The 24,565-nt window shown below is 39.7% G+C and overlaps 2 protein-coding genes across 2 annotated transcripts in view; one reads left to right on the forward strand and one right to left on the reverse strand.

The window, feature by feature from the left end:
* Window positions 1–678: 678 nt before the first annotated feature.
* Window positions 679–24,565, forward strand: part of WDR76 (WD repeat domain 76) — a 48,303-nt gene continuing 24,416 nt past the window's right edge. The window contains exons 1-8 of the mRNA XM_052659862.1: window positions 679–779; window positions 999–1,099; window positions 1,892–2,299; window positions 11,231–11,323; window positions 12,371–12,426; window positions 21,038–21,164; window positions 22,539–22,640; window positions 22,728–22,771. Coding sequence (XP_052515822.1) covers window positions 1,037–1,099; window positions 1,892–2,299; window positions 11,231–11,323; window positions 12,371–12,426; window positions 21,038–21,164; window positions 22,539–22,640; window positions 22,728–22,771 — 893 coding nt within the window. The 5' untranslated portion in view covers window positions 679–779; window positions 999–1,036. The remainder of the gene's footprint in view (window positions 780–998; window positions 1,100–1,891; window positions 2,300–11,230; window positions 11,324–12,370; window positions 12,427–21,037; window positions 21,165–22,538; window positions 22,641–22,727; window positions 22,772–24,565) is intronic.
* On the reverse strand, window positions 19,284–19,752 carry LOC128066763 (40S ribosomal protein S25-like). The gene has a single exon (XM_052659863.1). The coding sequence runs from the start codon at window positions 19,702–19,704 to the stop codon at window positions 19,327–19,329; it is 378 nt and encodes a 125-aa protein (XP_052515823.1). The 5' UTR covers window positions 19,705–19,752; the 3' UTR covers window positions 19,284–19,326.

Here is a 24,565-nt window from a genome sequence, read left to right on the forward strand (position 1 = left end):
TTTGAGTCCAGGAGTGAAAAATTGCTGAAGGGAACTTTCCTGAAGGTACTGTTAGTAGCATTACTTCTCAAGTGGTTTCACCTGTTCTACAATTGGGCCTCAGCTGGGAGAAATAAAATTGGGCAAGTCTCAATCAAAGAACAGTGCAGGACACAAGTTTTGAGCTACGAAGGACTGTAAAAATAGAGTTGATAGAAATTTGTATTGTAAATTTATTAGCTCCAAAACTATGCTATCCCGAGGGAGTAAATCTGACGGGAAGGCAGTTCTTTCTGCTCTTGGCAACCCAGAAAATAGAAAACAACGACAACAAAACAACTTTTAATATGGCAATGACTATAAGAAATACATTGTCCTAAAATCTTATTTATGATGATTTGTGATACAAAAGTTATTTAAAACTGTCCTCCTGTCCTTGGATTTTTTAAGGCCATCACTAGAATCTTAGTTAACTGGTGGGTGAAGTTTAAACCACCTTATCAGCTCTTGGGTGGGGGGGGGCGGGGAATCAAAATACTTCCCTTCCTAGGAGAATACGACAGCCATAGGGCATAATTTTCTGGTGGTGGTGGTGGGGGGGAATCATAAGGAACCATCGGGTCGAGGTAAAGCCTGCAGGTTGATTTCATTTCTTCTCTAGTTCATCTGGCAACTAAATGCCCCTGAATCTTTTCCAGGCTCACATTGCTAGGCGAGGTGGTTTTTCTTTAGGAGAAGCGCAAGTGTTTTTCAAAGTAAGATACAAGCATCAGCAGCGTCAAAAACCACCGGGATCCAAGGTAAAAATGGCGATTCGGTCCCTTCGCTTCCCTAAAGAATTTGAGTTTGGGGTGAGGCTGGCAAGCTTGCTACCTAGGCGAGAATGTAACGCCCCGTGCCCCTTCCCCCTCCCGTCGGCTGGGATGGGCGCCCGCCTTCGCTGGCGGAGCCGGAGCCTCCCGGGCGCAGGGCTCCTCCTCGCCCCTCCCATCTCCACTCTTCCCCGCCTCTCGCCGCAGTCTTGGCGGGAAGACGCCAGCGGTCGCGCTGCGGAAAGATGTCTGGGTCCCGCGCGGAGGCTGAGCAGAAGGGGGGCTCCAGACAGCGACTTCAGGTGAATGTGAGAAACGGCTTGTCCCTTTCGGGTGTGTTGCTCCCTCATTCTTCGTGAGGGATATGCCTGGCATAGGCCGGGGAGGACTTGCCAACCGGCACCGCCTCGCTGCAAAACTATTTCCTGCTCTTTGGGGCATCTCTCAGTGTAACGGGTTTTGGGTTTTTCCGGGTGTTGCTTCAAAAGATAAGCGGGGATGCCTGTCCTGGTTTTCCTCTATGGAAACTGGGCCTTTAGCCCCAAGGAAGATGCCTGTCAGTAACCCCAGAAATAGTGTCAGGCTGGGATCAGGAAGTCTGTGTTTGTTTTTGCGGTCATTTTGGTCAGTTTCCCACTCTTTGGAACAATTCCAGTTACTCAGTTTCCTCAATAACAAATTGTAGTCGTTTTTATTATTGGTCTGGCAGACTCATGGGTCAGTGCCCAGTATAATAATTAATGTAATGAATTAGGTATCTAGATTTTGGAGGGAAAAAAGTTTCCTTACAGGCTGTCAGCTGGGATTTATGTTGTTATTATGAAATAGGAATTAGATTTATTTACGCAGATCTGTGGGACTTCACAGGTGGTGCTAGTGCTAAAGAACCTGCCTGAGAATGCGGGAGACAGAAGTGGGTTCAATCCCTGGGTTGGGAAGATAACCCTGGAGGAGGGCATGGCAACCCACTCCAGTGGTCTTGCCTGGAGAAACCCATGGACTGAGGAACCCAGTGGGCTGTAGTCTGTGGGGTTGTAAAGAGTAAGAAAAGGCTAAGGACCTGGAATTTTAATACTCTTTTCCTTTATTGACCTGAATAGGTGAATGAATATAAGGAAAACCAAAACATTGCTGATACATCTCTGAGACCGGTACAGACTACAGTTTTAGGAAAAACAGCTAAGGTGTATCTTGTCCCCTTTACACTCAGTAACTACAATACAGGCCAACTTAAGTGCCCCAAATCTCTATTAGATAAGAATTCTAACAATGAAGTGACATGTAAGAAATCTAAGAAAGCTGAAATAAAGAAAACTTGCAGAAGGATTTTAACTCCAAAGATGGAAGCCACATCTTCCAAGGAAGAATCCACTCTGCAAAAATCATACTTGGATGTTCATGCTGAAAGCAAGTGGCAGTACAAGAGCCCTTCAGATACAGTGGTTCTCAGTCCTGATACAGAAAGCAGCCAGGAAGGAGACAGCGATGAAGACACCACACCAGGCCTGGTAAGGATCTAATTACTAGCTTATTCAAATTTTCATGCTTAAAAATTTGGAATTTTGTTAAGCTACGGTTATCAAGGGCCTCTTTAGCTTAAATTATTTTATTATCTAATTTATATTTAAGTGAAATTTTATTTTTTAAATGTACAACAGATAATTTCCTTGGTTTTATTTGTCTGTTTTTTTCTTTTTTGGTGGGGGCTCTTGGTTTTGATTTATGAAGGAGAGGATTGACTTTGCTTCTCTTTCTTTCTCAGTTTGCTGCTCTTATTTTTGAGCTTACTCCTACTTAATGGTGTCTTGCTTGCCTTTACATGTTTATGCATAGTATACCAGAAGAAGTTGACTTGTAAAGGACATATAGTACTTGAGTAACTCTTGATGTTAAGGTGGGAAAATCACCATTAATTTACTGCTTTGATGTGCTGAATAATTCCCTTAATTACTTAAAGGAGACAAATGGTAGAGTAGAGAAGATACATGAAAAACACTAATTCTGTTTGAAATGATAGTTCGAGTCAGCTTAAGGAATTAAGCATCTAATTCTTTTGGCTCTTATTGCCTACCAGGAATGTTGTACCTCATTTAAAGTGACAGGTTTTATGACCCTGTCACATGGTAAGAACTAGATGGAACTGGAACAGAAAATGATGGTAGGGAAAGGGAGATAGGATAATTGAGGCAGTGTTGTAATGAACTAGGACCTGTGGTGGGACAGTGTGGGCTAAGTCAAATGCATTGGACTGGGGGTTGGAAGCCTAGGTTTTAGGCATGGCCACTCCTAAGAAACCTTGTACCTTTAAGCAAGTCACTTCTGTGATGAGGGAATTAGATAAGATTGATAGGTCTCAAACTTTAGCCTGTATTAGAATTACCTGGGGGGCTTGTTAAAACCCTATTGCAGGGCTTCACCACCTGTTTCTGATTCAGAAGTTTTGAGTGAGTGTTGAATTTGAATGTCTAAAATAGCTTCCTAGAGACTGGTCCAGGACTGTACTTTGAGAGCCAGTGGACTGGATTGTCTGTTTTGCCTCTTAGACTCTAAGATTCTGAGTATTTGAGGCTTAATATAAAGCAGATTTTGTTTTGATGTAAAATAAATAGGGCTTCTCCCTACGGCTCAGCGGTAGAGAATCTGCCTGCCAATGCAGGACACTCGGGTTCAATACCTGGGTCGGGAAGATCCCCTGGAGAAGGAAATGGCAATCCACTTCAGTATTCTTGCCTGGAAAATCCCTTGGACAGAGAAGCCTGGCGGGCTACAGTTCATGGGGTCTCGAAAGAGTCAGACACGGTTTAGCAACTAAACAACAGCAACAAACAGGGTCAGAAATTAGAACGAGATAGTGAATACTGGAGATAGTCAAACAGAGTCATAAGTGCTCAGCATATTTTCTTATGACAAGCTGAAAGATCTCACATCTTTTTTAGAACATTTTATTCTCTTTTTCTCTTCCCTTTCATTAATTATCATTTGGGGGTAAAAAATTATGGTACCATGCTTTAGGAACAGTATTAAGTTTATAAGCTTATTTCTTTCTAAATGAAGGATGGCTTTTGTCACATCAAAAACATATAATGACGTATAATGTCCCTCAGTTTATTTTGTTGTTAAGTCAGTAGGTTATGTCTGACCCTTTGTGACCCCATGGACTATAGCCTGTCAGCCTCTTCTGTCCATGGGATTTCCCAGGCAAGAATTACTGGGGTGGGTTGCCATTTCCTTTTCCAGGGGATCTTCCTGACCCAGGGATTGAACCCAAGTCTTCTGCTTTGGCAGTGGATTCTTTACCACTTAGCCACCTGGGAAGCCCTCAGTTTGGGTTTATCTGCTATTTTCTCATGATCAGATTAAGATTTTGCATTTTGGGGAAGGATACCACAGAAGAGAAGGTGCCCTCCTCAGTGTTTCATATCAGAGTGTACATGATGTTGTTGATATTTTACTGGTGATGTTGACCTTCATCATTTAGCTACAGTGGTGTCTGCCAGGATTTTCCCATGTAAACTTAGTATTTTTCCCTTGGTAATTACTGAATGCTTTGAGGAAGATACTTTGAGACTATGTAAATATCTGGTTTCTGTCATCAAGCATATATTTATTTATTAAGACAATTCACATAACATATACTAAAGTGTATAATTCAGTGTTTTTTGTATATATACATGAAGCTGTGTAGCCATCATCACTATCCAGTTTCATAAATTTTTATCACTCCAAAAAGAAACTGTATACCTGTCAGTAGTGACTATAAACCCTTACCCCCCTCTCTCTCTCAGCCTTGGAAAACCACTTAACTACTTTCTATCTCTATATATTTGCCTATTCTGGACATTTCATATAAGTAGAATTATACAATATATGGCTTTTTCGGTCTGGCTTCTTTCATTTAGCATGTTTTCAGGGTTCATTCATGTAGCATGTATCGGTACTTCATTTCCTTTCATGGCTAAATACTATTCCATTAGATGGATATACCACATTTTGTTTATGCATTCATCAGTTGATGGACATTTGAGTTGTTTTCACTTTTTTTTTTTTTTGCTGTTAACAATAATGCTGCCATGAGCATTTGCTTGTGAGATTTTATGTGATGTTTTCCATTCTCTTGGGTACATACACACACCTTGGAGTGAAATAGGGTAACTGTGTTTAGCTTTTTGAGTCATTGTCAAATTGTTTTCCAAAGTGACTGCCCAATTTTTACATAACCAATAGCAATGTATATATAAAAAAAAATCGAATCTCTGTATACCTTCAGCAATACTTATGTCTTTTGTAACATTTAAAATTTTTAATTGAAGTAAAATACACAATGTAGAATTTACCTCTTTGCCATTTTTAAGTGTACAGTTCAGTAGTGTTATGTAAATGTACATAGTTGTAAAACCAGAACTCTTTTCATCTTGCAGAACTGAAACTATACTCATAAGGGTTTCCCAGGTGCCACTAGTGGTGAAGAACCTGCCTGCCAGTGCAGGAGACGTAAGAAACGCAGGTTTGATCCCTGGGTTGGGAAGATCCCCTGGAGAAGAGCGTGGCAACCCATTCCAGTACTCTTGCCTGGGGAATCCCCAGGGACAGAGGAGCCTGGTGGGCTACAGTCCATAATGTCGCAAAGAGTTAGACACGACTGAAGCGACTTAGCACACGTGCCCATACCCATTAAAAGACTCCTCATTCCCCACCTCTTCAGCCCCTAACCAGTCTTCTTTCTGTCTCTATGGATTTGACTACTATAGGTACCATATATAAGTGGAATCATACAATGTTTGTCTTTTTGTGACCGTTAATTTCACTTAACGTAATGTCCTTAACTATTTTGGTTATAGCCTTACTAGTGGATGTGAAGTGGTAGCTCATTGTGGTTTTGATTTGCATTTTTCTAATGACTAACGATGTTGAACATCTTTACATGTGCATACTTGCAATTTGTACTTTGGAAAAATGTCTATTTAAGTCCTTTGTCGATTTAAAAAATTAGGTCATGCGCATTTGAGTCAGTTCTAAAGAGGTGGATGAACCTAGAACCTATTATAGAGTGAAGTAAGTCAGAAAACAAATATTGTATACTGACGCCTATATATGGAATCTAGCAAGATGGCACTGATGAATTTATTTTCAGGGTGGCAATGGAGGAACAGAAAAAACAGACCTATGGATGTTGGGGGAGGGGAGGAGGGGGAAGGTGAGATGTATGGAAAGAGCTACATGGAAATTTACAATACCATATGTAAAAAAATAGCCAATGGGACTTTGCTGTGTGACTCAGGGAAGGCAGATGGACTCTGTGACAGGCTGAAGGGTGGGATGGGAGGGAGGTGGGAGGCAGGTTCAAGAGGGAGGGGACGTGGATGTACCTATGGCTGATTATTGTTGATGTATGGCAGGAAACCACAAAATTCTGTAAAGCAATTATTCTTCAGTTAAAAAATTAAAAAAGAATTAAGTTGTCCTTTTTTTTTTTTTTTTGTCTTTTTATTGTTGAATTGTAAGAGTTCTTTATATATTCTGGACACTGGATCTTTCCTAGGTATATTATTTGCAAATATTTTCTCCCATTCTGGGACTTTGTTTTCCCTTTCTTGACAGTGTCCTTTGTACAAACGCTTTGAATTTTAATTTAAATTTTTAAAAATTTATTTTTATTTTTGGCTGCTCTATGCGTTCTTGGTCTTCATTGCTGTGCGTGGGCTTTCTCTGGTTGTGGCAGATGGGGACTACTCTTGGTTGTGTGTGGGCTTCTCATTGTGGTTTCTCTTGTGGGGCATCGGCTCTAGGCACACAGGCTTCCGTAGTTGTGTTGCATGGATCTGGTTGCTCCATGGCATGGGGGGTCCTCTTGAACTAGGGATTGAACCCATGTCCCCTGTACTGGCAGACAGACTCCCAACCCCTGGACCACCAGGGAAGTCCTTAAACTTAATTGTTAGAAATGTTATCAGTAGTTTTAATCTGAGTCCAGTTTATTTTTTCTTTTGTTGCTGATGCTTTGATGTCATATCTAAGAAACCACTGCCAAATCCAGGTTGATGGAGATTTACACATATATTTTCTTCTGAGAGTTTTGTAGTTCTGGCTTTTAAATTTAAGTCTTTGATCCATTTTGAGTTAATTTTTATATATGACATGAGATAGGGATCCAAACTCATACTTTTGCATGTGGATATACATTTGTCCTAGAGCAATTTGTTGTCAAAACTCTTCTTTCCCATTGAATGGTCTGGACTTCCTTAATGAAAATAAATTCACCATAGGTGTATAGATTTATTTCTAGACTCAGATTTATTCAGTTGATCTATCTGCCTATCCGAATGCCAGTACCACACTCTTTTAAATACTGTTAATGTTCTTTAGTTGCTAAGTCGTGTCCGACTCTTTGCGACCCCATGAACTGCAGCACACCAGGCTTTTCCGTCCAACACTTTCTCCCAGAGTTTGCTCAGACTCATGTCCATTGAGTCAGTGATGCCATCCAACTTCTCATCCTCTGTCACCCCCTTCTCCTCTTGCCCTCAATCTTTCCCAGCATCAGGGTCTTTTCCAATGAGTCAGTTCTTTGCATCAGGTGGCCAAAGTACTGTAGCTTTGTACTAAGTTTTGAAATCAGGAAGTGTGAGTCTTGTAACTTGATTCTTTTCAAGATGGTTTGGCTATTATGGGTTCCTTTCATTTACGTATGAATTTTAGGATTAGCTTATCCATATCTGCAAAAATGACATTTAAAATTTTGACAGATTGTACTGAATCTATAGATCAGTTTGGGGAATATTGCCATTTAAAAAATATTAAGTATTTCAGTGTATGAACTGTCTTTCAACTTATTTAGATTTTCTTTAATTTCTTTCAATGTTTTATAATTTTCTGTGCACAAGTCTTTCACTTCTTTGGTTAAATTTGTGTCAAAGTATATTCTTTTAAAAAAATGTTTTATATATATTTGTGGCTGCACTGGGACTTTGTTGGCTGTGTATAGTTGTGGTGTATGGGCTTCCCATTGCAGTGGCTTCCTTTGTTGTATCTTGAGGGCTTAGTTGCCCTGCAGCCTGTGGGATCTTCCTGGATGAGGGGTGGAACCCACATCCGTTTGGCAGGCAGACACCCAATCACTGGACCACCAGGGAAGTCCCCAAAATATATTATTCTTTTTGATACTATTATGGTATTTTTTTCTTAATTTCATTTTCTGATTGTTCATTGCTAATGTACAGAAACACAACTTATTTTTGTATATTGATCTTGTATCTTACAACTTTGCTGAGATTATTTACTCTCATTTTTTTTGTGTGTGGATTCTTTAAGATTTTCTACACATAAGATCATGTCATTGGCAGTAAAGATTGTTATATTTCTTTCTTTCCAATCTGGATGTCTTTTTATTTCCTTTTTTGCCTAATTGCCCTGGCTAGAACTTCCAGTACAGTGTTGAATAGAAGTGGTGAGAGCAGACGTATTTATCTTGTTCCTGAGTTTAGGGGAAAAGCTTTCAGTCTTTCACTGTTAAGTATGATGTTAGCTGAGAAATGTATATTTCTTAAGATTTTTATTTCAAAGTGCTTAACAGATTCATAGGAATTTGCAAAAATAGTACAGAGTGGTCTCATTTACCCTTCACCCAGTTTTTCCCCAATGAGTACATCTTATTTTATTTTTTATCAATTAATTAACTTTTTTGGCTGTGCTGTGCAGCTTGTCTCATCTTAGTTCCCTGGCCATGAATTGAACCAGTGCAGTGACAGTGCAGAGTCCTAACCACTAGGCAACCAGGAAATTTCCTCCAGTGAGTACATCCTAAATAACTACATTGCAGTATCAAAACCAGGAAATTCATATTGGTACTAGGTGTGTGTCCCGTTCTATATCATTTTATCACATGTGTAGATCCATGTAACCACCAGCACAATTGTGATACAGAACTGTTCCATCTCTGCAAAGATCTCCTTTAGACTACCCCATTATAATTAAGCCCATGGCCCTCCTTCCCACAAACCTTAACCCCTGGCAACCACTGATTTGTTTTCCATCTCTACACTTTTATCATTTGGATAACGTTATATATGTGTTCATACAGCTGGTAAATTTTTGGCATCAGCACATTTTTAATTCAAGCTATTTTTCTTCTTTTGTTTTTTCCCTCTTATTTTATATAGGCAGTAACTGCTCAAGTGTCTCTGAAGATAAAACATTAATGGGATTAAAAACATTTCTGTTTCCTATAATATATTTACTTCGAGAGTCCGCTTTGATATTCTTTGCTTGGTCTTTGATGTTGCAAGTTCTGGAGGGACAGATAATGGGTGAGAATAGTTGGAATGATGCATACCTCGAAAAAAGTCTGATTTTTCTTAATAAAATTTCTTATTTTTTCCTGTGGTAATTAGAATCATTTAAATTTTGTTCCTTTGATCTCCAAATGCAGCATTTTAAGATAGATTCTTAGGAAGGTCCCTGATGATGGTGGTGGTAATGTTTTCCTCTGAGAGGCATTGTTCAAGGCAATGACAAAATAACCATTCACCTTTGCTGTCACTATTATCTGTGTGAGAAAAATCTTCATTTTGGTCAAATTGATACATACACATACCTGTTTAAGTCATAGTAAGTCATAATTCTGTATGTGTGTATATATATTTGTTGTTGTTCAGTTGTTCATGTCCGACTCTTTGCAACCCCATGAACTGCAGCATGCTAGGATTCTCTGTCCTTAACTGTCTCCTGAAGTTTGCTCAGATTCATGTCCGTTGAGTCAGTGATGTGCTATTTAACCATCTCATTCTCTGCTGCCTGCTTCTCCTCCTGCCTTCAGTCTTTCCCAGAATCAGGGTCTTTTCCAGTGAGTCAGCTCTTTGCATCAGGTGGCCAAAGTATTGGAGCTTCAGCATCAGTCCTTCCAGTGAATATTCAGAGTTGATTTCCTTTAGGATGGACTGGATTGATCTCCTTGCAGTCCAAAGGACTCTCAAGAGTCTTCCCCAGCACCGCAGTTTGAAAGCATCAAGTTTTCAGTGCTCAGCCTTCTTTATGGTCCTACTCTTACATCTGTACATGACTACTGGAAAAACCATAGCTTTTACTATATGGACCTTTGTTGGCAACGTAATGTCTCTGCTTTTTAATACGATGTCTAGGTTTGTCATAGCTTTTCTTCCAAGGAGCAAGCGTCTTTTAATTTCATGGTTATAGTCACCATCCACAGTGATTTTAGAGACCAAGAAAATAGAATCTGTCACTGTTTCCACTTTTTTCACCATCTGTTTGCCATGAAGTGTTGGGACTGGATGCCATGATCTTAGTTTCACACAAAGGTAATTCCGTATGTGGTGGTTGTTTAGTCGTGGTGTCATGTCCAGCTCTTTGTGACCCCATGGACTGTAGCCTGCCAGGCTCCTCTGTCCATGGGATTTTTTCAGGTAAGGATACTGGAGTGGGTTGCTTTTTCCTTCTCCAGGTGATCTTCCCAGCCCAAGGATTGAACCTGGGTCTCTTGCATCTGCTGCATTGGCAGGTGGATTTTTCAACACTCGCACCACCTGGGCAGCCCGACAGATTGTTTGCATGTCTGAAAAAGTCTGTATGCTTTACATTTGATTGTTGGCATTATTGGATTTAGAATTGTAAGTTGAAAATAATTTTTCCTTAACAGTTTTAACATATTCTTCCTTTGTCTTCTAGCTTCCTGGATATTGTGACGTTATCATTCTTGGTTCTTTGTGGTCTGTTTTTCCCTCTGCAAACTTTTGGGATCTTCTCTTTATTTCACTCATCTTCAGGTATTGACAAATTTTGTGATGATATGCCTGGGCTTGAGTCTTGTTTTCATTCATTGTGTTGTATACATGTTGGGCCCTTTTAATCTGGAAACTCATTTCTTCAGTTTTGAGAAGCTTTCTTGTGTTATTTCTCTAATGATTTTCTCTCCTCCATTTTCTCTGCTCCTTCCCCCCCACCCCACAATAACTATTTTAGTTGGATATTGGACCTCTAAGCTTCTCTAGTTTAAAACTGTCTTTTCTGCTCATGTGATTCTCTTTTTTATTGAATTTCTTTAATCATCTCAGTGAATTTGAAAATTTCTGGCTTTGAGTTCTTTCTTGTTTTGTTTAATAAAAAGGTCACTTTGTGAAACAATACAGTTAAGGGCCTGTAGAAAGTAATGTGCTGTTGGGCTATCCTACTTGACTTCTGATATCAGATCGCTTGTTATTTAATTGGGAAGCGGTGCATGTATCCTGCAATTATCCCAAACCCAAACTCTTTGTATCAGTATCCTGTGCAGCGAAGTTTATATGCTGTTTGGTAAGGTAACATAAAATAACCATAGTAGGTGCAATTTGAAGGAACATATACAGGTGGAGAAAACAACAACTAGTTTTGTGAGGTATTTCTGCTGTGGATTATGTAAATAACAGAATCTTTTTGGTGTGATTTTATAGGATGATTTTTCAGAACTGTCACCATACGAAAGGAAGAGACTGAAGAACATATCAGAAAATGCAAACTTTTTTGCTTCTCTTCAGTTGTCTGAGGTTTGTTTGAAGTTTCTAATCTAAACTGAGATACTATTCCTCTTGCTAGTAGGTCAATAAAATACTCATAGTATCAGGTTTCATAGTGTCAAATGAGGGTGGGTAAAATTAGCAAGATTTGCACTTTATACAGTTTACTGTGTTTTATTGATTCCAAAGACACTTTTTTTTTTTTTTAAACTGTTGTATTAAAGCTGTAATTGGAAGCTTCCCCTCACTCCTTTCTATCCCTGGTCAGGGAGCTAAGACCCCACACTCCTTGAGGCACGGCCAAAATTGAAAAAAAGAATAGAGAATATGGTTAGTATTGGAAGCTTTAAGGGTTAATGGCCATAAGTATGCTAATGTTTTCCAATCATTATTACTAAAGATATAATTTACATTGAAGGTCTTCACACTGCGGTCAAGCTTCTGTGTGTGTGCGAAGAGCTGTCCAGGAGGGTGTGTGATGTTTCCCCCCAAAATACATTAAACCCTTGGCTTTATTAAATAGTTTCTGGGCATACCAGATTCCTAAATATTCAGTGTGTATTTGCATCTTGAGGAGGGAGGGTGAGTTAATATAAGGCACTAAATTGCTGAGTCACTCACTAACAGTTGAAAATTCATCAGAAATGGAGACAAAAATATCTCTGATTTTGACTTTAGTTAACAGAAATTACTGTTGATTTATGGAAGTATAACCTGTAACTTTTCTGGAAAACACCCACAAAGGGTTGCCTGAAGTAGAAGTGGAAATTTGTAATAGTATATTTAATAAATGTTTACTTATGTAAACTTGTTAGTAGCCTGGGCCCAGGAATCAGAATGTTAGTACTTTAGATAGTATTATATACTTCTCTTTATTATTGATAGTATATTTGTCTCATGTCTACTGCCAAGAGCAGTTGTCACATCTCAAGGTTCTTTACTTCCTGTATAGATCTTGGCTTAGTGTGCATATAGTAGCAGATACTCAAATGTTTTAGAAGGTAAGCTATGTAGTTACAGTATTATTTTTTTATACGATAGTATTTTTACATGTATTATGTTTTGTGTATTTTATAGTCAGCTGCAAGGCTCCGAGAAATGATAAAGAAGAGACAGCCTCCTGAATCCAAAAGGTAAAAGATGGGGTTTACATTTCCTATACCATGATATGTTGCTGAGTTGTTTTATAATTTGAAAAAATGGTTCTACATAGTACAATAGGTAGCAGATCAGAAACAGTAGTTTGGTTTAATCGTTTATATCTCTGAGGGGATACTACCTTTTAATAACTCTAAAGTTCTCATCGTCATCAAAGGACTGTAGAGGAAATAAAGTCTTGAGGACTGAATTTTATTTATATTTATTACGCTGCTAATGGAGGGAAATCTTTTTTTAAAAATAGCTATAATATTTTTTGGTTGTACTGGGTCTTCATTGCCACGTGGGCTTTCTCTAATTGTGGCAAGCACGGGCTGTTCCCTAGGTGCAGTGCATGAGTTTTTCATTGCAGTGGCGTCTCTTGTTGCGGAACATGGGTGCCAGGCACACAGGCTTCAGTAGTTGTGGCACCCGGGCTTTGGTTACTCAATGGCATGCGGAATCTTCTTGGACCAGGGATCGAACCCATGTCCCCTGCATTGGCAGGTGGATTCTTATCCACTATACCACCAGGGAACTCTGAGAGAAATCTTTTTTTACCACTAAATTGTTGTTATTTTTCCCTAAAAAAACTGTTTTTAAAGATTCCTCTACTTTATTTTTTTGTTTTTTCTTTCCCATTCCTAGAATATAGGAAGGAAATGAACATTTGTTGCACATCAGTGAAATACCATGCATGCATGCTAAGTCGCTTCAGTCGTGCCCGAGTCTTTGCGACCCTAGGGACACAGGCTTTGCTGTCTGTGGGAGTCTCCAGGCAAGAATACTGAAGTGGGTTGCCATTTCCTTCTCTGAAATACAATGCAGTGACCTAAAAATTTTTTAGGTCCTATAGATAATAGGACCTAACATCCTATATTATCTCATTTAATTCTGGCAAAAATTTTGTGAGATATAAAACAGACTCAAAGAGGTAAAGTCATTTGCTTAAGGTCAGAGTAGCTCTTAAAGACTTCCCCAGCAGTCCAGTGGTTAAGAACTCCCCATTTCCAATGCGGGGGGTGCTGGTTCGATCCCTGATTGGGGAACTAATAGCCCACATCCCATGTGGCATGGCCAAAAAAAAAAAAAGGTTAAAAAAAAGATCAGCTTTTAAGTGGAAGCTTCAGGATTTGACCTCCAGGGTGCCTTAGGTTCTCTTCTCTTCATTTTAATAATACTTATGTATAAATGAAGAAACTGAAAATCTTGGCATCATTAAATCATTGTTTTAGTACTAGATGCTAATGTAACATCATTTAATTGATTTGATTCTGGTATAGGTCAACTAGCTTGAGAAAACGTGAACCTTTAATTATGACCAGGTATTTGCAAGTGTGAAAAATTGTTACAAGAGGAACCAAGAAGTGTTTGACACTGAAAGATAATAGCAGCTGTGCTGTTGTCAGTTGATCATTAGCTTTATATTTGCATACATCTGTATATTTTTGGCTGCTGCTCAGTGTGGCATGTGGGATCTGACTTCCCTTTGTATATTATTTTATTAGCAAAGATTAGTGATTTTTTTTCCTAAATCACCTAAGTCACAAAGTTCCAGCACTTAATAGTTGTATAAAGATTAGTATCCAGCAGCTAGAGCAGCAGTTATATAGAAAAAAGAGCATAACTTTTGAAATTTGGCAAACTTGATTTCAAGTTTCAATTTAGCAACTTATAACTGTGGTATTAACTTTGGACAGTTTATATAATCTTTCTTTCCTTATCTGTAAAGTTGACGTTTCTCTTACCTTGGGCGTGGGGTCTCTCTTCACGGCTGCTCCAGCAAAGCACAGCCACTGCTCTTTACCTTGGACAAGGGGTATCTCCTTACCGTTGCCCTTCCTGACCTTCAATGTGGGATAGCTCCTCTAGGCCCTCCTGCGCCGGCCACCGCCCTTGGCCTCAGGCGCTGCCCCTGGCCTCCAGCTTCGGGGTGGCTCCTCCTGGCCGCCGCCCCTGGCCTCGGGTGCGGGGTGGCTCTTCAGGGCCACCGCCCCTGGCCTCCGGCGCGAGGTGGCTTCTCCCGGCCGCCCCTGACCTCGGACGCAGGGTAGCTCCTCTTGGCCGCCTCCCCTGGCCTCAGATGTAGGGTGGCTCCTCTCGGCCGCCACCCCTGGCCTCGGACGTGGGGTAGCTCGATAAAGGACAGAAATGGTCTGAACCTAACAGAAGCAGAAGATATTAAGAAGAGGTGGCAAGAATACACAGAAGAACTGTACAAAAAGGATCTTCACGACCCAGATAATCATGACGATGTGATCACTCATCTAGAGCCAGACACTGGAATGTGAAATCAAGTGGGCCTTGGAAAGCCTCCCTACGAACAAAGCTAGTGGAGGTGATGGAATTTCAGTTGAGCTGTTTCAGTTCCTGAAAGATGATGCTGTGAAAGTGCTGCACTCAATATGCCAGCAAATTTGGAAAACTCAGCAGTGGCCACAGGACTGGAAAAGGTCAGTTTTCATTCCAGTTCCAAAGAAAGGCAATGCCAAAGAATGCTCAAACTACCGCACAATTGCACTCATCTCATATGCTAGTAAAGTAATGCTCAAAATTCTCCAAGCCAGGCTTCAGCAATACATGAACCGTGAACTTCCTGATGTTCAAGCTGGTTTTAGAAAAGGCAGAGGAACCAGAGATCAAATTGCCAACATCTGCTGGATCATGGAAAAAGCAAGAGAGTTCCAGAAAAACATCTATTTCTGCTTTATTGACTATGCCAAAGCCTTTGACTGTGTGGATCACAATAAACTGTGGAAAATTCTTCAAGAGATGGGAATACCAGACCACCTGACCTGCCTCCTGAGAAATCTGTATGCAGGTCAGGAAGCAGCAGTTAGAACTGGACATGGAACAACAGACTGGTTCCAAATAGGAAAAGGAGTACGTCAAGGCTGTATATTGTCACCCTGCTTATTTAACTTATATGCAAAGTACATCATGAGAAACGCTGGACTGGAAGAAACAAGCTGGAATCAAGATGGCCGGGAGAAATATCAATCACCTCAGATATGCAGATGACACGACCCTTATGGCAGAAAGTGAAGAGGAACTAAAAAGCCTCTTGATGAAAGTGAAAGTGGAGAGTGAAAAAGTTGGCTTAAAGCTCAACATTCAGAAAACTAAGCTCATGGCATCTGGTCCCATCACTTCATGGGAAATAGATGGGGAAACAGTGGAAACAGTGTCAGACTTTATTTTTTGGGCTCCAAAATCACTGCAGATGGTGATTGCAGCCATGAAATTAAAAGATGCTTCCTCCTTGGAAGGAAAGTTATGACCAACCTAGATAGTATATTCAAAAGCAGAGACATTGCTGACTAAGGTCCATCTAGTCAAGGCTATGGTTTTTCCTGTGGTCATGTATGGATGTAAGAGTTGGACTGTGAAGAAGGCTGAGTGCTGAAGAATTGATGCTTTTGAACTGTGGTGTTGGAGAAGACTCTTGAGAGTCCCATGGACTGCAAGGAGATCCAACCAGTCCATTCTGAAGGAGATCAGCCCTAGGAATTCTTTGGAAGGAATGATGCTAAAGCTGAAACTCTAGTACTTTGGCCACCTCATGCGAAGAGTTGACTTATTGGAAAAGACTGATGCTGGGAGGGATTGGGGGCAGGAGGAAAAGGGAAAGACAGAGGATGAGATGGCTGGATGGCATCACTGACTCGATGGACATGAGTTTGAGTAAACTCTGGGAGTTGGTGATGGACAGGGAGGCCTGGCGTGCTGCGATTCATGGGGTCGCAAAGAGTTGGACACGACTGAGTGACTGAACTTAACTGAAAGGCCGTGTATTGTCATCTTGCTTATTTAACTTATATGCAGAGTACATAATGCAAAATGCTGGGCTGAATGAAGCACAAGCTGGAATCAAGATTGCCAGGAGAAAAATCAATAACCTCACATACGCAGATGACACCACCCTTATGGCAGAAAGTGAAGAAGAATTAAAGAGCCTCTTGATGAAAGTGAAAAAGGAGAGTGAAAAAGCTGGCTTAAAACTCAACATTCAGAAAATGAAGATCATGGCATCTGGTCTCATCACTTCACGGCAAATAGATGGGGAAACAATGGAAACAGTGAGAGACTATTTTTTGGGGCTCCAAAATCACTGCAGATGGTGACTGCAGCTATGAAATTAAAAGATGCTTGCTTCTTGGAAGAAAAGTTATGACCAACCTAGATAGCATATTCAAAAGCAGAGACATTACTTTGCCAACAAAGTTCCGTCTAGTCAAGGCTATGTTTTTCCAGTAGTCATGTATGGATGTGAGAGTTGGACTGTGAAGAAAGCTGAGCGACGAAGAATTGATGCTTTTGAAACATGATATTGGAGAAGACTCTTGAGAGTCCCTTGGACAGCAAGGAGATTAAAGCAGTCAATCCTAAAGGACATCTACCCTAGATATTCATTGGGAGGACTGGTGCTGAAATTCCAATGCTTTGGCCACCTGATGCGAAGAACTGACTCACTGGAAAAGATCCTGATGCTGGGAAAGATTGAAGGCAGGAGGAGAAGGGGACAACAGAGAATGAGATAGGTGAATGGCATCACTGAGTTGATGGACGTGAGTTTGAGCAAGCTCCGGGAGTTGGTGATGGACAGGGAAGCCTGGTGTGCTACAGTCAATGGGGTCGCAAAGAGTTGGACACTGACTGACTGAACTGAATTTTCTGTTGTCTGGAAATACCCCAGTTTATTTGTCCATTGGTCTGTTGAAGGATATCTTGGTTGCTTCCCAGTCTGGCAAGTTGTAAGCAAAGCTGCTATAAACATATGTGTAGGTTTTTGTGTGGACCACCCTGGTTTGTTTTTGTTTGTTCTGTGGCGTATCTTTTTTAAAATTATTTTTATTTTTAATTAAAAAATAGAGGTATAGTTTATTTACAGTATTAGTTTCAGGTGTACAACATAGTCATTTTAAATTCTTATAGATTATACTCCTTTTATAGTTATTATAAAATATTGGCTGTATTTCCTGTGCTATAAATATATGCTTACAGCTTATTTTTTTACAAAGTCGTTTCTACCTCTTACTCCCGTACCCTTATATTCCTCCTCCTCTCTTCCTTCTCCTTACCAGTAACCAGTAATTTGTTCTCTGTATCTGTCAGTGTGTTTCTGTTTTGTTATATTCATTCATTTTATGTTTTAAATTCCATGTGTAAGTGATAACACACAGTATTTGTCTTTTTCTGTCTGATTTATTTCATCAAGCGTACTACCCTCCAGATTCAGTCATGTTGCAAATGGCAAAACTTTGTTCTTTTTTATGGCTAAGTAGTATTCGTGTGTGTGTGTGTGTGTATCCACTCATCTGTTGATGGACCTTTAGGTTGCTTTCATAACTGGGCTGTTATAAAAAATGCTGCTATGAATGTTGGGGTGCATGTATCTTTTTGAACTAGTGTTTTTGTTTTCTTTGCATAAGTACCTAGAAGTGGAATTGCTGGATCATATGGTAGTTCTGATCTTTTAATTTATGCTTGTTGACGATCTGTATTTCTCCCTTGGAAAAATGCCTGTTCAGATCCTCTGCCTATTGTTTAATCAGATTTTTAAAAATATATTAAATTGTGTAAGCTGTTCATATATTTTGGAAATTAACCTTTTTATTTGACTGTGCCCTATGGCATGCAGGATCTTAGTTCCCCAAGGGATTGAACCTATGTCCCTTGCAATGGAAGCTTGGAGTCTTAACCAACTACTGGACTGCTAGGGAAGTCCCCACATATTAACCGTTTATATCATTTTCAAAAATCTTTCCTTCAGTTGGTTGCATTTTCATTTTGTTGGTTTCCTTTGCTGTGTAAAAGCTTTTAAGTTTCATTAGGTTGCATTTTATTTTTTGCTTTTGCTGCCCTTGGCCTGAGGAGACATATCTAAAAAATATTTCTAAGACCACTGTCAAAGAGTGTACTACCTATGTTTTCATCTAGGAGTTTTATGGTTTCAGGTCTTATATTAAAGTCTTTAATCCATTTTGAGTCTATTTTTGTATATGGTTATGACAAAATGTTCTAATTTCATAATTTTATCTGTAGCTGTCCAGTTTTCCCTGGAGCTTGTCTTTTGGTTTTTAAAAATACTTATTTTATTTTTATTATTTAATTGGCTGCACTGGATCTTAGTTGTCCATGTGGGATCTTTTAGTTGTGATGTGTGGATTCTCATTCCCTGACCAGGGACTGAACCTTGGCGCCATATATTGGGAGCGTGGAGTCTTAGCTTTGGAACTGGAATTTGTAACTCTAAGTAGTTTAGGCATGTGGGCTCTTGGTAAGTGGGCTTCAGTAGTTGCGGCAAGGGGGCTCAGTAGTTGTGGCTCACAGGCTTAGTTGCTCTGGAGTCTTCCTGGAGTCGGGATTGAACCCATGTTCCCTGCATTGGGAGGAACATTCTTATCTGCTGAACCACAAGGGACGTCCAAAAGCACATTATTTTTATTTCATGATTGCAGCATGTTGTCTATGTGAAATTTTTTATTTTATTTATTATTTACTTACTGACCGTGCTGGATGTTTGTTGCTTTGCCCAGGCTTTTTTGGGTCTAGTTTCTGAGAGTGGGGGCTACTCTCTAGTTGTGGTGCGTGATCCTATCATTGCATTGGCTTCTGTTGTTGCAGAATTTGGGCTGTTGGTCACGCTGGCTCAGGAGCTGTGGCGCGTGGGCTTAGTTGTTGGAACTCAGGCTCTAGAGCGAGAGCTTCAGGAGTGACAGCACATGGGCTTAGTTGTTCCGTGGCATGTTGACTCTTCCCAGACCAGGGATGGAATCTGTGTCCCCTTGTTTGGCAGATGGATTCTTAACCAGTGTATCACCAGAGTAGTTCTTTTTTTTTTTTTTAATTTAATAAAGCTTTATTTTTCAAAATGTACAGCTGGTGGGACCTGTTCATGCATCTTCACCAGCAGCTGGGGCATCTCCACCCTTGGTGTTTCTGGTGTAAATCACTTGAGCTCTGTGCTTTGAAACCAGTTTAATAAGTCCTTTACTAAGGAGTTCCTGAAGGGCCGCTCTGGCCAGGGAACCACGAATCTTCAGTCTCTCAGAGACCACATCTGGAGTTACAAGCTTATAGTTGGAAACTTCTTTACAGAGTTTGTCATATGTTGCTTTGTCAAACAAGACTAGGTTATTGAGCTTGTCCTGAACTTTGCCTTTGGACCACTTCTTCTTTTTGGCCTTGCCCCCAGATTTGTTCACTGGATCTTTGTCTTTCTTGGCCAACTTTCCGGCATCTTTCTTCTTCTTGTCGTCCTTGGGCGGCATAGCGAAGCCCGGAGAGCAGCTGCAACCACTGCTGCCTCGCTAAGATGTCGGACAAAAAGGCACCAGGGTAGTTCTGAACTGTTTTTAAAAATTAACTTTGGCTGGTGATAATTATTTTTTCATAGTTTTATTTAGTCTATTTACTTCTGGCTTTGCTGGGTCTTTGTTGCTGGGCAGGCTTTTCTCCAGTTGCTGTGAGTAGGGTCTGTTCTTCGCTGTGGTGTGTGTGCTTCTGTTTGTGGTGGCTTCTCTTGTTGTGGAGCCTAGACTTTTGGCAAGCAGGCTCCAGTAGTTGCGGCACGTGGGCTCAGTGGTTGTGGCACACAGGCTTAGTTTCTTTCTCTGCAGCGTGAAATCTCCCTTGAGCATGGATCCAACCCGTATACCCTGTGTTGTCAGGAGGAATTCTTATCCACTGTACCTCTAGGGAAGTCCAAAAGCACATTGTTTTTATTTCATAATTGCTTAATTTTAATTTTATTTATTTATTCATTTATTGGCCGTGCTGGGTCTTTGTTGTGCACAGGTTTTTTTTTTTCTCTTGTTACAGAGCATGTATTTTGAAGTGCGTGAGTTCAGTTGTCTTGGTTCATGAGTTCAGTAATTGCAATTAACAGGCTCTAGGCTGTGAGCTTTAATAGCTGCAGGACACAGGCTTGGTTGTTGCATAGCAGGTGGAATCTTCCCAAACCAGGGATTGAACCTCCGTCCCTGCATTGGCATGTGTATTCCCCACCACTGAGTCACCATGGAAGCCTCTGAACTACTTTTTTAAATGAAAAAATAATAAATAAAAAGTAGGGTATCTATGATTTTACAAGGTAAACTATATGGAAGCAAATGCAATGAAATAGTTGTCTTTTTTTTTTTTTTGTAAGTTTGAACCTTAGTTCTCCACCCTTCTTCCTAGAGTAATCCACTGTTAATATTTTCATGGATATTCTTCCATTGGTAATCTCACCAGTTACAAATGTACATGTATGTATTTTGTGAAAAAGCAAATGTAACAATATTCAACATATACTGTACCTTCTCTTATGCGTCTTATATTTTAGGGTTCATGTCGTCGCACATAGAGATCTATTTCATTCTTTTTTATGGCTGCTTAATAGTTGACTAAATATGTATGTCTTAATTTAATATCCCTTACCTCCCCATAGTGAATAGTTACGTGTTTCCAAACTTTAAATTAAAATTAGTGTAGGTATGTATATATATCTTTGCAGTGTTTGACTATATGTGTGAGATACACTACTAGAAGTTTTCTCTTTGGTAGTAATAAATACATATAACTCATTTATGAGTATAACATGATTTTCCTTCCACTCTTTAGGAAGAAACCCAAGAAAAAAGAAAATGGAACTGGATGTAGAAGGTCAATGCGATTACTAAAAGTTGATCCTTCAGGAGTCCCATTGCCAGTAGCCCCAACCCAGACCGAATTAGAAGTAGATGAAAATGTAAGAAAGAGTGCAAATATAATATATTAAATCAATAAAATACTGAAAAATTTGAAGTGTTTGAAAATAGAGTAAAAAGTCAGTAAAGTATGTTTAATTTGTACTTCATTAATTTAATACTTGACTGTTATATGGTTTAATATGGTTGGATGGCATCACCAACTCAATGGACATGGGTTTGGGTGGACTCCGGGAGTTGGTGATGGACAGGGAGGCCTGGCGTGCTGCACTTCATGGGGTCACAAAGAGTCGGACACGACTGAGCGACTGAACTAACTAATATGGTTTAATGAGTAAGATTTCAAACTCATGAAAGACTGGATTATATACTTCTGCAGACTTACCTATGTCCGACTGTGGGTAAATTGCTTAGCCATTCTGAGCCCCAGTTTCCCTATTTTTAAAATAGCAACAATAACAGAAACCTCTCACAAGGGGTAGTATGAGGGATAAAGGTTCTTACATTATATTGAATGTATTATATTACTTAGTAAGCAATAAATGGTAATATTAATAATAATATGTGATAATAATGATGGAGGTCCTATATTGTGGTTTAATTTATGCTGTCAGTGACTGGAAAGAGTTTTATTTACCAAATTTATTGTCTGAGTAAGATTATTTTTTATTCAGGAGCATCTACTTTTTAAATACTTTATATCTAAGTGCTTAATTATAACTTGGAAGATAGTACTCATTAGCCTGGTGCTTTGAGAGCTAATTGGAAATTAAGTTGCTACGGAGAGAGTAGCTCATTTTTTGAAGCCTCTATGCATCCATGATAAGAAATAACTTACATTGAATCCACTCCGTGTGCACGCATGCGCGCGCACACACACACACACACACACAGACACACACACAAAACTGAAACAAACCTTTTGTGAAATGATACTTAACCCTTACTACATATGATGTACTTTTGTATTTTCTGGTCTATTCTTTTCTCATTCAATAAAGCACACTGTTGGTTATAACATATTAAAATGATTTCATGACTTGTGGGTTATAATCCCTGATAAAAAAAATGATACAGAGTAATAACTTGAGTAATGAAATTGAACTGATCTGAATCAATTCCAAGCAACTCTATTTATGGGCAGTGTAACTTTGAACAAATTAACTTCTCTGTTTCATTCCACTGTCTTTGAAATGTGATATCTCATTCACTGGATTGTTAAGGAATTAAATGAGATAATACATGTTTTTACTTTACAGGATACTTGGCATTCATTCATTGAACAACTGTTTTTGATTGCTAACTATATGTCACCCCTTAGTGGATATTGAAAGTAAAGAGAAACCTCAAGCTTGAATTCTAAGGCAGAGTGACAACCAAGTTTTTTTTTTTTCTTTTCTTATTTTTTATAACAGCCTTTGATACCTCCTGGGCCTTTAGAAATGACTCCTGAAAATCGAGATGATGACAATGAACTATTCAAAGGATTTTTGCAGACTTGGGCAGAAATGAGCAAGGTATCACTTGGGAGGGTAAATCCAAGCTTTTAAGCAAATTTCAGTATGTATGTTAATTTAGTACTTTGGTTTCTCCCGTTGTTTCAGACAAGAAGTAAAAACACTAAGAAAGAATTATCTAACATTAAAAGGTGAGTTAAAATCCCTTGCCTTTGTTTTACATTTCCTGAGATCTTTAAATTATAAAGACTATATACTATTGGCGGAAATTTGAAAATGAGGTGAAAAGAATTATCCATCATGTTTCTACCCTAACAACTGTTGATTTTATGTATTTCCTTTCAAATATTGCTGTATACAAAACCACTGGGACAACAAGCTTCATGAATGCATGAATTTTATCTCAATAACCAGAAAAGTGCATGGTGCATAATATACATTTGTTCAGTGTTTAATACGGAGAAGGCAATGGCACCCCACTCCAGTACTCTTGCCTGGAAAATCCCATGGACAGAGGAGCCTGGTAGGCTCCAGTCCATGGGGTCGCTAAGGGTCGGACATGACTGAACGACTTCCCTTTCACTTTTCACTTTTCATGCATTGGAGAAGGAAAAGGCAACCCACTCCAGTGTTCTTGCCTGGAGAATCCCAGGGGTGCGGGAGCCTGGTGGGCTGCCGTCTATGGGGTCACACAGAGTTGGCCATGACTGAAGCGACTTAGCAGCAGTGTTTAATAAATGAGTATAATTACATACATTTTTGCTTCATTATGTTTTAATATATGTACAGTTTTGCATTATGCTTTTCTGTTAACATTGTGGTTGGATGTTACTAGAGTCTTTAAATTTATGGAATAATTGAGTAATATTTCATTCAGTAGATGAAATTTGCTTAACCTCTTGGTATTTGGAGTTGTTTTCTGTTTAGAGCGTTTATGTATGTGTATCTGTTGAAGTTTATATTGTGATAATGGATTATTTTCTTAGAATAGATTCCAGAAGTGAGGTCAAATATTATGGATGTTTTTATAGCCTTTCAGTTCAGTCACTCAGTTGTGTCCGACTCTTTGTGACCCCATGGATCACAGCACGCCGGGCCTCCCTGTCCTTCACCAACTCCCGGAGTTTACCCAAACTCATGTCCATTGAGTCAGTGATGCCATCCAACCATCTCATCTTCTGCCGTCCCCTTCTCCTCCTGCCTTCAATCTTTCCCAGCATTAGGGTCTTTTCAAACAAGTCAGCCTCTTTGCATCAGGTGACCAAAGTATTGGAGTTTCAGCTTCAACATCAGTCCTTCCAATGAACACTCAGCATTGATCTCCTTTAGGATGGACTGGTTGGATCTCCTTTCAGTCCAAGGGACTCTCAAGAGTCTTCTCCAACACCACAGTTCAAAAGCATCAATTCTTCGGCGCTCAGCTTTCTTCACAGTCCAGCTCTCACATCCATAGATGACTACTGGAAAAACCATAGCCTTGACTAGATGGACCTTTGCTGGCAAAGTAATGTCTCTGCTTTTTAATATGCTGTCTAGATTGGTCATAACTTTCCTTCCAAGAGTAAGCGTCTTTTAATTTCATGGCTGCAGTCACCATCTGCAGTGATTTTGGAGCCCCCTAAAATAAAGTCTGACGCTGTTTCCATTGTTTCCCCATCTATTTCCCATGAAGTGATGAGACCGGATGCCATGATCTTATTTTTTTGAATGTTGAGCTTTAAGCCAACTTTTTTACTCTCCTCTTTCACTTTAATCAAGAGACTCTTTAGTTCTTCTTCACTTTCTGCCATAAGGGTCGTGTCATCTCCATATCTGAGGTTATTGATATTTCTCCCGGCAATCTTGATTCCAGCTTGTGCTTCCTCCAACGCAGCATTTTGCATGATGTACTCTGCATATAAGTTAAATAAGCAGGGTGACAATATACAGCCTTGACGTACTCCTTTTTCTATTTGGAACCAGTCTGTTGTTCCATGTCCAGTTCT

The sequence above is a fragment of the Budorcas taxicolor genome, chromosome 21 (assembly GCF_023091745.1).
Source record: "Budorcas taxicolor isolate Tak-1 chromosome 21, Takin1.1, whole genome shotgun sequence".
NCBI classification, from domain to species: domain Eukaryota; kingdom Metazoa; phylum Chordata; class Mammalia; order Artiodactyla; family Bovidae; genus Budorcas; species Budorcas taxicolor.

Bases quoted from the DNA above. Each gene is read 5' to 3' on its own strand.
- LOC128066763 (XM_052659863.1), bottom strand. From the start codon at position 19,704: ATGCCGCCCAAGGACGACAAGAAGAAGAAAGATGCCGGAAAGTTGGCC.